We start from the raw sequence: 13,099 nt of genomic DNA, 5'->3' as shown, positions 1-13,099 counted from the left end.
AAGGGTGACACAGGTCTTCTTGTAATGCGATAACTAGTGAATGTCAACGCAGCAGCAGTGACGTTTGCACGTCCTCTCCTGGTAACACTGCAGGGAATGGATCAGCGAACACTACTTATCACCATTAACCCTAAATACACACCTCCACATAGCGATGGGTACCGAATTCGGTACTTTTTAAGGTACCGACCAAATTCCACAGTATCGATTGAGCACCGATTCACGTCATTTGAAACGGTGCCTCGTTTCGGTACCTGTCCTTCATACCGAGAACTTGCCTAGATAGCTGCGCATGCGCAAGAGCGTTATGTCGTCGGTCGCTGCGAGCGAGTTGTAAACAGAGCAGCATGGTAGAAAGAACGCACACTAAAGCTTGGGTCCACTTCACTAAATGTGATGGGTAACTGGGTGATGATGAAACCAGCGACAACGATCTAAGTGAGACATCCTCATCTTAATCAGCTCCGGTAGGTAAATAAAATGTTTAAGATAACGTTAGCTTGATTTGTTAGCTTCCGTTTTGCTAATGGTGCGTTCACTTTCTCCACGGAACTCCGAATTTCCGACTAGAAGAACATGAACGCGCTCTAAAGTTTGGCTTCACGTTACTAAATGCGACGGGTGATTGGGTGAAGATGAAACCAGGGACAACGATCTAAGTGTGAGGCATCATCGTTTTAATCTGCTCCAGCAGCAAAATAAACTGTTTAAGATAACGTTAGCTTGATATGTTAGCTTCCGTTGCCACCATTGTTATCAGCTAATGGTGCGTTCGCTTTCTCCTCGGAAATTCTAACTTCTCAGTAGGAAAAATCAATTGAAAAAGGACGGCAAAAGGAATGAAGATCCACAGTGAATTTAGTTCACAGTAAAGATGTTTGCTTCAGTTTAATTATCAACTTATAAAACTACAAGGACGATGTTAAAATACAAACAGTTGAATGTTATTTATCATGATATTTATCACATATGGTTATATATTGAGAAAAATATATATGATTAAAATATTAAACACTCAAAAGTATCGAAAATTGGTACAGTTAAGTGCCGGTATCGATTCCTAGGTACCGGGAATTAGAACCGAATCGATTCAAATGTCAAAGGTACCCATCCCTACCTCCACACTAGCCGACTCCAGCAACAAAAGCACGATCTGTGGTGAGACTTTGCAAAACAAGCTGACTCAGCCTTCACAAGGATCATGAAGGAGAACATCTGGAGAGATCTTTCCAACCGATATCAGGTACAATTGATTATTTATCGTTAATAAACTGACAGTTAAAATGCAGCAGACCTATTGAACTACTTGGGGATTGATAAGGAACTGGATTGACAGACAGAAATAACAATGGCATTGATATTGATAAACTGATCAGTTCCCACCCCTATTTGGAAATGACTCTTTTGAGCAGCTTGTTAGATTTGTTTGGACATTTATTTACTTTATTTATTTTATTTGTTGTTTGTTTCGGCCTTTTCTCTGTTCCTGCAGTAAAGAAAGATGCACGGATCATCTTTTGTTTGTGGCGTGTTGTTTTTGAGAATAAAAATTTTTCTGATAAATAAATAAATAACTATAATTTGATTATATTTTATCACCTGCTTTAATCTTTATTTGCAGCCTAAACCTGAAAATTACTAAAACAAAATTCATTATGTTTTTTTTAAGTTACAAAAATAAAACGTTTGCAGCTTAAAGGAGAACAAAAAGTTTTAAATATAAAAATTAAACATTTTAAATAGCAAAAACATTATGGATAGAGACTAATTTCACAGCAGAAAGAGAAATACCACAATATCAGGTTAGTATAATTATCCCCTAAAGAGTTTTAGACATTATTTTCTCCAGCATGATTTTCTCTGCATGCAGATGGAACGACAATAACAACCCAGTTATACCAGCAGAAACCTCGATATTATCTATTTGCTACCAGATTAATAAAACCGTCAGTTTGAATCGTGGAGAGATGACGTGAAATCCCGTTATGCTGCATCACAGGTTTTGTCTTAGAAAGACATATCAGTGGGAAGTCGTCTCCAAGTTAGACGGTAACTGGATACGGAGCTTCTCTCACTCTTATCTGTTTCTTCTTGTGGAAGTCAGATAAATCAGAGTTTTCTTTATTACAGCAGCTTTAAGCACTGTGTGGTATTTGGATTCATTCCAAGTAAAAACAACAGAAAACAGAAAGAAGCAGGTTGGACCCGGAACACTGTAAACCCGATCTGCAGCGAGGACATCGTCTGTTTGCATTCAATCATTTAGAATAATTACAGATTATAAATTATTATTAAGTTAGGGAGAAGATTAGTGGATTGATTTATTATTTCTTCAGTTTTGTCTCAACTCTGCTGAGTTGTCTCTGTCCTTGTGGACACCAGGGGCCTCATTTGTCAAGCACACACACACAAAACGGGGTCAGAAAACTGCGTAAGCAACTTTCCACGCAAACTTTATGGAATACGGAATAGAGAATATCAGGAGGGGGACAGATTGAGACAGAATGTCATGCGTCAAAGCATGACAGGTGTGACCAAGCGTCAATATATGACGATTCGGGATGCCCCAGCGCGTCAGGAGATGACGATCAGGGACACATGGCTCCGCTGACGTCAGTGTTTGACATCAGCGGTCACACGGACATTATTCGACTATTTAACCTTCCCCTCACCCCAATCCTAACCTTAAGGTCAATAACTGTGACTTTACGGTTAGGATTGGGGTGAGGGGAATGTTAAGTAGTTCACAAGTCATTCTAATGTCCATCTCACCACCGTTGTCAGATACCGACGCTCTGGGATGTAGCGTCATCAGTGTGTCTCTGATCGTCGTCTCCTGACACGCTGGGGCATCCCGAATCGTCATATATTGACGCTTGGTCACACGCATCATATTTTGACGCTTTGGGTGTGAGAATGTGTTGGTCTGTGACAATGTGTGTCCTGTCACTGTGACCCGATTGATCATGCGCCCTGGCTACTTGGACAATGGAGATCTCCGTTTGGATGACTGGTTAGCACGCGTGACTTTCACCTGGGAGTCTTGGGATCGAATCCCGATTGGACCTTTTTTTTTATATCCACCAGAGATCTCTCTGAAGAATTCACAACATTGACGGCTTCAGCAACGCTGTGCCACTCCGTGGATTTTCTCTTTTTTTTTTTTTTTTTTTTGCAAAAGCACTTCCTTTCATTTCTCCACCTCACCCACAAGTATCTCAATTTCTGCTTCTGTGAAATTGCACTTCCTTGATGTGTCTTGATCTACGGTCACCACTGGTGGAGCGCTACAACAGCCGGCTTATGTATATGCTTGAGATCCACAAGGCACTTTGCATCGACTATTTATGGCAGTAAGTGGGCGTGGTGAGGGTGGGATATGACTAAAAAGCAGCTGAGAACATTTTTAGGTAGTTTCTGATTTATGAAGCGAAGATTGCGTGCAGCTGTGCGTACTCCATGTTTGACAGGTCACAAACCTACTTGGCGTAAGTACATTTTTTTGCTGAGCTTAAGTACGGTTTTAGTAAGGATTCTACGCAATGTTTGATAAATGAGACCCCAGAGCTGGAGTTGGTTTCTTCTCTTATTTCTGGAGCTGGCTAATATTTGTTTCAGCAATAATTCACTTTTAATCTAGGAAAACAACTTTTTTGTAATTAGAAGTTATTCTACTGAAACAGATGCAAACTACAAGGTTGACCTGAAGAGAATTCAAACAGGTTTTCATCTAAATTTTGCAGCCGGTTGTTGGCTGAAGCTGCAGAGCTGCTTCTGGACAGTTTTTTCTGCCTCTGACTTTTTACTGAGTGGTTTCATCACTCCTCTGCAGCAGAGTGTGAAATAGGTAGCAGCCGAACAGTTCTGTGGACCGCCGCCAAGCGGGCCACATGGAAAGGCAGAATTTCAATCAACTTCACCCTGAGCAGCAAAGTGCAGCGTCCAGGCTGTGGTCTTCAATGCCTCCTGGCAGGGTCTTTACAAGCTGTGCTCACTGAAAAACAAGCACTACATTTCCCAGAATACCATCTGTTTGTTTGCATCAAACACCTATTGCTCCTGAAGGGGCCAGTACCTCAAGCGATTGAGGTCACCTTGTAATGTTTTTTTTTTAGGGGTGCCAGTCAGGTCTCCCTCTTGACTTATAGGATGTTTAATAATTAAAGGAAAACCCGCTACACAAGGACATACATTACTAGGTATATACCCTTATACCAACTTTAAGAAAAACAAAGAAAACACCAACAAATCTAAAGCTCAGGAAGTCAATTCTGGAATTGAAGTTCTTTAGAAGTCCATTTATTCTTCCTCCTGAGGTCAGGCGTGGTATACAGGGGTATAACAAAAAGAAGTCGACAGGGTAACTTTAAGGAACCCAATGAGGAGCCTATGTTTTTTGTTTTGATGTGAGATGAGGATTTCTTCAGCTGGAGGTCCAGAGAAGGTAGGTTCTTCATCTGTTGTCAGATTGATCAGATAAAGTGGTGTCTTGCCGATGACGTCAGCTTCGGTGAAAGTTAGCTCGTTTCCTTCCTTTATCACCAGCGTAGAGGGATTAACAACCTTGTTGCTTGGAGAGAAAATTTAAACAATCGCTTCTTTGCTTTCCGGCTCCTTCACAACATGCTGCTGCTCGCAGGAGACTGAGAGAGATGAGCGAGACAGGTAGGCAGTTAAAGGGCAGAGTGAAGTAACACAGGTGCGCAATCAGGACGGTGGCTGGGTGTAAGTGGTGGGAGGAACCATGTGGTGAGGTGACAATCGCAGGTTGTTACAACGTTGAGAGGAAACAGTGATTTTTAATTCTGCCTAATGAGTTTTTTGAGACAATTGTTCAGATAAAAACTTTTAAATGTTTATTTATACAGTCAGTAGTTTTATGTGTGTGAACTTCTCTATAAAAATTTCAAACAAACTTAAATGTTTTGCAGAAAAGTTTAAGCAGACGTATCTCTTCCTTCTGAAATTCGGTTTTTCTGCCACACTTTGTCGTCTCTGAATTGGAACAGAAGTCAGAACTGTTTTATTTTTATTTATTTATTTATTTTGTCCAAAGACTGCAGCGATTTCCCATGGCTGATAAAAGAACGGGCCAGTCTGTTGGCTGCATGTTGCCCGTGTTCGTTCAGGATGAGACCGTATACATCCTCTCATTGGTTGCTTTGTTCCAAAGATGACAACGGCCCAATAGGCTTGGGCTCAGTTCTGACAGAAACGATCAATCACAGCAACACGCAACCAGAAAATTGAGACAAACATAGAAAGCAGCATTTGATCATTTTTGTTCTGTTGCAGCAGAGCGAAGAAATCCATTTCTCAATTAGAAGCTGTGCGTCAATGCAGCGTAAATTGGCAGCATTCTGTCCCTGCCGTCCATCCTGGAGTCTCCCACGACAACAAAACATCCATCCAGCACATCCCATCTCATCCTTTTTATACTTTCCTCTCTGCTTGCGTCCTTTTCTTCCACTGGCCATTTAGAGCATTGATCTGTGAAGCAGAAGACTTCACTGTAGCGCTCAGAACTCTGCAACTTCCAGCAACAGAACTAACAAACGGATTCTGTAACTGCTCCAACAACACAATGCAACTAAACTGAGGAATAAACTTTATTTAAAAATAAAAAAACTGCACCCATATTCTCACTAAACATCTCTTTTTACATAGAAAGTTACAGAAAAAACCAAATTAATTCATCGTATTGACTTACTTTGTGCCATAAACATCCAGAAGCTTCCAAATGAATCCAAGTTTCATTAAACAAACACTGCAAATCCAAACCACAACATTTTGCAGAGATAAATGCTTACAGCAGATGCAGGTCTGACTGTACTGTGATGAGAAACCAGAACAGAGGGAGATATCAATCAACACAGCCAGGAATAGCAGCTTGCAGCTGGCAAAACTTCAGCCGAGAGACGGGCTTTCTGCCAATGCCTTCAGCCTCAACACTCCAGGCTGATCAATATGTTGATAAACGGGAAGTCGTTTGAGAGAAATGACCATTAAAACAAAGCCTAAACGGGACACCAGCTGGGCGTCGTCATACGGCGTCAGATTTACAAACGGCATTTGTTTCACAGAACAAACACCATCTCCCAGCCTCTGCAGAAAAGTACATTCAAATGTTGCGAGTTTGGGTCTGACCCAAGTTGGTGCATTTAAGTCCTGCATCGGATTTGTGTCTGTTCTAGTGTCATTTATAAGGATGTTTATTTATAGATAAATATAATGAAGATAAATTGAGATATATTGAACATGGTGCAAAAGTTCATTTATTTCATTAATTACACTAGACTGAGAGACCATTTAAAGGCTCTCCGCCTCATTATTTTTTGTTTAAAAAATTGTTTGGGAGCAAACTTTCTTTAAGGATTCAAAAGCAATTAATTAAGATTAATTAATTACAAAGCCTCTAATTAATTGGTGCGTTATCTCAACTATTTCACAAGCCCCAATTTATTCCCCAATTTGTTGTGGAGCTGCTAATGCTAATGGTTAGCTTCTACTAGTGAGATGTGCTCTAATGTCTCCTTCCCATGGGTGGTCACAAATGAAAGTGGGTGGGACCATGAATACTAGTGTATGAATACTAATACTATTTCTGACCCGATCCTTTAACCTCTAGTACACTACTGTCACACATTCATTTGAAGCAGGATTAGTACCTTGATTAGAAACCTACCATATCCAGTCCTATACATGTCCACCGCCCTCTGATGGACATTCTAAAGCTTGCAAGGGCCAATTTTATTAATTTATTACTGTTATGTCCTTGTCTCTGTCTGTGTCCTCATTTATTACTGAAACCTTAGAGTGAACCACTTCAGCTGCTCTGCATCTCCCCTCTGACCTGCCCCGACTGAGAAATCATCAAGTATGAAATGTTAATGAGCGTTTCCATGGCGACAGTCACACCATTCACACCAGTGGAAACGTTGTTCATGTCCAGGTTAATGATTAATGATTAAGAAATGCTGCAGCTGAATCTACTCCTAGGTTTAAATCTCTGAAGGGAAAAGCCCAACATTCTAACTGCTGATCCACCACTGGGATTGTGTTCATTCGGTCATCACTGCGGCTAAAAAAGTCTAAAATAATCAGGCATTCTTTAGGAGCAACGTGGAATTTATGTTTTGGTCGCATAAAGGTAAAAACTACATTTCATGGAAGGTTAAGTAAAGATCAGTAAAGCTTATTTCTCATGCATAAACATGATTAGCCACGATATACAACCTTAAAAAGTAACCTAAAGGTTTTCTGAGATCATTCTGATTTATAGGGAGTCTAAGCCACGCCCACCTACTTCCGCACCACGGGTCCCGGAAGAACGAAAAAATGAATGCAAGTCAACGGTGCTAAAAACACTATTTTCTAATTACGCCAGTTATGTGCCGTGGATTTCTCATATGATATTCGCGAATTTTAAAGACACATGTTGATGCCAAGAAAGCGCTTTTTTTTTAAACACGGAAGCGTTATTTTAGGTTTTGTGTAAAAATAAGTCCAGGACTACAAATGCGCTTCACCAAAATGACGTCATCAAAGCAGACACGGAGAAAAACTGGGAAAATGGCTTTAAGTTCAGCGAACTTCCAATCCTTCCTTCAGGAGAAAAGAACCACCATACATCTGACATGTGGTAAGTAGCAGCTATGCTAGGGGGAGGAGATTCTGTGGTGACGTCACATATGCAACATGTCAATGTCTGATTTGAAGTCATGCTAATTACCAACTTTTATGAGCTGATAAAGCTCAAAGTGTCGTTGTCGAAACACCCGTCATTAGTTTTCATTTAAACTGCACTGCAGCATGTGTGCGATCTGGGCCTAAGGCAGAGCGGATTAGAGAATAGCTCTTTTAGCCCCTTTCAGGAACCCACAAGCCAACCGGAAAGGGAGGAGACTTACCCCGGTTTCACACTGCAAGCTTCAGTGGAACGAAACAGCAGCGGAGCGACTCACTCGAGAACTTCAAAGCGGTCCTTTTCACACCGGGAGAGTCTTGACCGTGGCACGGCTTCCTCGCTGCGCCTCACTGTACCCGCAAGATTCTAAAATCCCTTGAGACTTCTGACACCTTCCTCATCGAGAGATCACAACCCCCGCAAGGAATCACATCGCTGCACTTCTCAAAAGAAATTGGTGTTAAACAAAGCCGTTCGGTCACACGTACTGACGTAAGTTATACGTAACACACAACGTTGCATTTTATTTTGAAAATAACCGGGGATTTTACACTGAAACCGTGTGGTTTCCTGTCTCGCACTATGTGAACTGCGGAAATTGACGTGTCCCAGAAGCGACTCGCGGAAAAAATAGAAGTCGATCCTATCTTTAGCGGCACGGCATGCCGCTTCTGGGACGCGCCTGGAAATTGCCACGTCGCGGCTGGTTTGAAACACTCCATAGACCATAATTGGATTCTATTTGAAGTGGTGCCGCTTCGCTTCCGTTCCGCTGATGCTTGCAGTGTGAAACCGGGGTTAGGCTCCCTGTTCAGGAAAACTCTGCTTCCAGTTAGCAGGAACTAGAGCTGAAGCTGTGAAAAAGCACTCAAAATCACAAATGAGACAATGATTAATCATTTCTCTGCAAATCAAACACCTGCTGTCACTCACACTTTTTCTCCAGGAAATCTTGTTTTCATTTGTTTTTAAAGGCACACTTAGCTTTAGGCTAGCTTTCAGCACCCCCTAGTGGCCATTATTAGAACCAAAAGCTAAACTTATCTCCTTGCTGTGCACTCTTTTGTAATTATTTATGATCTTAAAACACAACATTATATAAAAGATGATGGAACAAGATGGCAGTAAAAGTCACTGCTGGGTATTCCTACAAAAATACTCTTTTTGTGTTATTGGTGTAATATTTCTGAGAGGAGAATCGCCAGGGAACTTCTGGGTCGTGATATTCTTACAGTTTTTCTCAGTCGCTTTGGTGCGTTTCTCAGATCAGAATTAAAATTCTCATAACTATTAGTTCAACCTCCACAACATTTAGTCATTTGTGCACATCATAGTAGCAATTTCTCCTTTCTCTGAACAAACTGCAAATGATTTTGGACATGTATCAGTTGCTTTCATACATTTCTCTGCTGTTTTTTGACATTTCCATTTGCTTATGTCATGTCAGTCAAAATGAATTATACTTATGGATGCTGAATAGTCACTCTCAATAAAACTAATAGTCTTACTTTCATTGCTTGAGTCATTACACACAAAATTGTTGAACTAGTTATCAAATGTCAAATATCAGTCATCTGTCAAGCAAATTCTATACCTTTCTTTATCATTTTATTCTGGAAATGTCTCCTAAATTGAACAATTGATCACAGGTGAATTTCATCTGTCACTCATGAGGAGGTGAATCCTCAATTGGCAAGCATATATGAACTGAGCAGGAGCTAGTGTGTACCATTTCTATACTTCTGTATACCTCTCCACTCCAGGAGATACTTTCCTCGCTGCATTGCAAGGGATGACATCTGTTGTGATGTAGATGAAAATATGTGGCCAGACAGACAGGAAAGTCTGGATGTGCCAGAATGATTTACTGTACCTGTATGTTACAGTACTGTGCAGTACTGTATGTACTGTTACATGTACTGTATATTGTTCACATTTGTGCACAGCTCTACCAAAAGGGTGATTTTTTTGTTTACATGTATTCTACAGTAAACAAGTGACTGTAGCATATTTTCCTTTTGCACAATGCTGTAGAATTACAAACACTTCTATACAGTAAAAATGTAAAACGTACGTATTCAGTGTCTCAGTTACTCCCAAAACTCCCATAACATCTCCAGTAACTTTACTGCACATTTCAAATGGCTGAACCAGTAGGGCATAGTGCTGTCTTGAGCATCAGCTGGTGTCACCAAATATTCTTGCAATGGAAAACACTGAAATTATAAACTGTCGTAGTGAAAACATGACAAAGCCATGTGACTATCTTGTTCATAGAGATGGTGTCAAGACTTTTCATTTTGATGGCACTGACAGTTTCATTGACATGAATACTTGCTTTTGAGGAATGGATTATCAATTTTGAGCATGTGACGTGCTTTTGCAGGCTATCCACTAGGTTTTGCAGTTTGCACTAATTGTTTTGAGAAATGCACTAACTGCTGTGCAAATGTTAATAGTGTTCTGAGAAACGCATCAAAGCGACTGAGAAAAACTGTATTAACGAGGCCCCTTGGAGGCAAACGAATCCCCATTAAGAAGTAAAATATCACATTCATATTCACAAGGTCACTGTAAGTCATATTTGATTAGAAACTCTAAAATTGAATGCATTTTCCAAGTTTACAGCTTTTCATGAAGCAAATAAATAAATAATGTTTACAAGTCATTTAGTCAGATAGACAGACAGACATACGATGATAGATAGATAGATAGATAGATAGATAGATAGATAGATAGATAGATAGATAGATAGATAGATAGATAGATAGATAGATAGATAGATAGATAGATAGATAGATAGATAGATAGATAGATCCTGTCAACTGACTCAGGCAGCCATACTCTGTGTGCAGCTTATGTAATCTGATGGAGAGAGGGGAGGAGGGAGAGGAGGAGGGCTTTCACACACATGAACCAGCTTCTCCTTGCTCTTCATCCTCCTCCTCTTCAACACATCCCAGCTTCAGTCATCATGCAGGCTCCACATCTGAAGTCAGCAAGGGGGAAATCAGATAAAGGCTATTTATAGACTACATGCACAGAGAAATTAATGCTCTTTTCTGACACACGCACACACACACACACACACACACACACACACACACACACACACACACACACACACACACACACACACACACACACACACTTACATTTCCAATCGATAACTGTCAGGAGCTGAGCTGGACACTAGAGGTTTCATCACTCTGCTGTGATTTTTATCACTAATGGGTGTTTGTTCCACTTGTTTACAGATGAGCTTTATCAAAAACACAAACATGATTTTCTCTCTACAGTTGTTGTTTAATCCCTGAAATATTTATTATAATATAATTTCATTGTGCCATAAACATTTTATTTTTAAATCTAATTGGCATTTTATTAAATGTATCTTCACCTATTTTTATATTATTAGGCTATTAATGTTTTTGTTGTTGGCATTAAGTTAAATTTCAAATATAAAAAAATCAAGAATAACATTAATTCATTTATTTAATTTTCTACTGAAAATTTGACAGTTTTATTAGAACTTTACAAATTGTTTTAACTGGGTTGTATGTGGGTTGCCTTTGCATCTATTTCATTGTTATTGTTGTTGTTGTTGTTATGTTTCGGTTTTTAAATGTTTCGGGGGGGGGGGGGGGGTTCTAACATGTTTTCCTCAGTAATTTCCTGCTGGCAGACAGATGAGAGGTAAATTTTAATTTTAATCTGATAATTCTAATCTGTGGGTTTTTGCTTCCATCTGCAGGTTCTAAGAGGAACCTCGGATGTTCCTGTGATGTTCTTCTCGCGGATATTTGGATGTTTGTTTTTCCTCTCAGGTGAAGCTGCGGTGAATCAGCCCGTCGCTTCCTGGCAGCTGACCGAATGAACCCTCACGGACAGCTCTCAGTATGTCCAATAAAACGGATCAAAACAAACAAACCGAGGTTACTCACCGATTCTCCTGTCAGCTGAAGAGGGGAGGCTGCTCAGGGAAGCGACGAGGAGGAGGTGGAGGAAGGAGAGGAGAGAATCCATTTTCCCGGTGAGTGTACGGTTCTCCGGTGGGGTTAAAAGGCCATCACAGTCAGCGGGGCTTCGCTTCGTCTCTCTGCCGCTACAGAGTGGCTCCTCCGCGGCTGGAGGAGCAGAGGAGACCGGGGAGAGATGTCGGAGGAGAGGAGAGAGGATGCAGGGCGTTCGTACTGCTGGAGGCTCGTGCTCTCACAGCATCATGACCAAACACACACGCGCGTGGCACTTCCGGTGCAGTTTTTTCGAAATAAAACGCCCAACTAGAAGGTGAAATGATCACCAAATAAGAAAACAGGAAAGATAAAAGTAAATAAACAACTTTCAGTCAATTATTGGTCAATTTAAGTTGGTTTTATTCTCCTTAAAACAACATTAATTACCAGCTCAACGGAATAATTTAAATTATTGGTTTATATGCTAAGGCTACATGGTGGATTAGTTGTAGCGCTGCAGCCATGCATCCAAAAGGTTACAGGTTCAAATCCCAGTTGCATCTGTGCAGAGTTTATATGCCTTTCTTATGCAAGCATGGGTTCTCTTTAGGTATTCCTCTTACAGACCAACCACATGCAGGCCAGAATGACCATTTTCTCCAGGTGTGAGTAAAAGTGATGTTTGTGTCTCTGTGATGGACTTCAGACCTGTCCAGAATATTTCCCATCTCTATAGCTGAAGATAGTCTTCAACACCCCACAGCCATATGATGAAAAGCAGTTCTTAGAAGGATTATTTTATATTTAAATGTGCTTTATAAATCAAACTGACGTTTGCATTGCTTCTCTGTTTCTTCTCCATTGTTGGTAATGATGTTTGTTTCTTATCTCTTCATCCTGAATTATAAGTTATTGTCATGTTCTGTGTCCCCTTGGTCCCCAGCCCCCTCCTGTTTGTCCTCTGCGTTCTCCTCATGTCTCCTGGTGTTTTCCCAGCTTCTCAGGTCTCCCCTAGTCACCCCTCTGTAGTTTTATTTTCTATAGGTTCAGCTTTTCATTTTATTAGTTCCCTTTAGTGTTTGTGTCCTTCCCCACTTGTTAGTCTCCCTTACTCCTCTTGTCATTAGTTATTTATCTTTGCCCTTAGTTTCTAGGTTTTGTTATGTAGTGTTTTCATAGGTTATGTTATCTTCCCCTCTGCTTGGTTTTTCCATCCCATTTAGATAATTGATTACACCTGTCACCTGTTCCCCTGATTGTTTCCCTTTGTGTTAAAAGCCTGTCTTGTCCTTCAGTGTTTGTTGGGTCATTGTCGTATGTGTTGCGTTGTTCGTTCCCCTCGCGAGTCTCTCTGAGTCCGTGCTCATGTGTGAGCTTTGTTACTTTTGAGTTTTCAAGGTTTTTTTGTGTGTTAGTCTTATTTAATGCTTTGGAGTCTACAGCACTTCCTCCTTAA

General features: G+C 40.6%; 1 protein-coding gene across 1 annotated transcript in view; it reads right to left on the bottom strand.

Moving 5' to 3' along the window:
• The window catches only part of LOC107383419 (receptor-type tyrosine-protein phosphatase N2), a 246,856-nt gene extending 234,961 nt beyond the window's left edge, over positions 1–11,895 (bottom strand). Inside the window, exon 1 of the mRNA XM_054743475.2 lies at positions 11,632–11,895. Within this exon, the coding sequence (XP_054599450.2) occupies positions 11,632–11,713 (82 nt within the window). The 5' untranslated portion in view covers positions 11,714–11,895. The remainder of the gene's footprint in view (positions 1–11,631) is intronic.
• Between the last annotated feature and the right edge of the window lie 1,204 nt (positions 11,896–13,099).

This window comes from Nothobranchius furzeri, chromosome 11 (assembly GCF_043380555.1).
Source record: "Nothobranchius furzeri strain GRZ-AD chromosome 11, NfurGRZ-RIMD1, whole genome shotgun sequence".
Lineage (NCBI taxonomy): Eukaryota > Metazoa > Chordata > Actinopteri > Cyprinodontiformes > Nothobranchiidae > Nothobranchius > Nothobranchius furzeri.
This window is presented reverse-complemented; position numbering and strand designations above follow the sequence as displayed.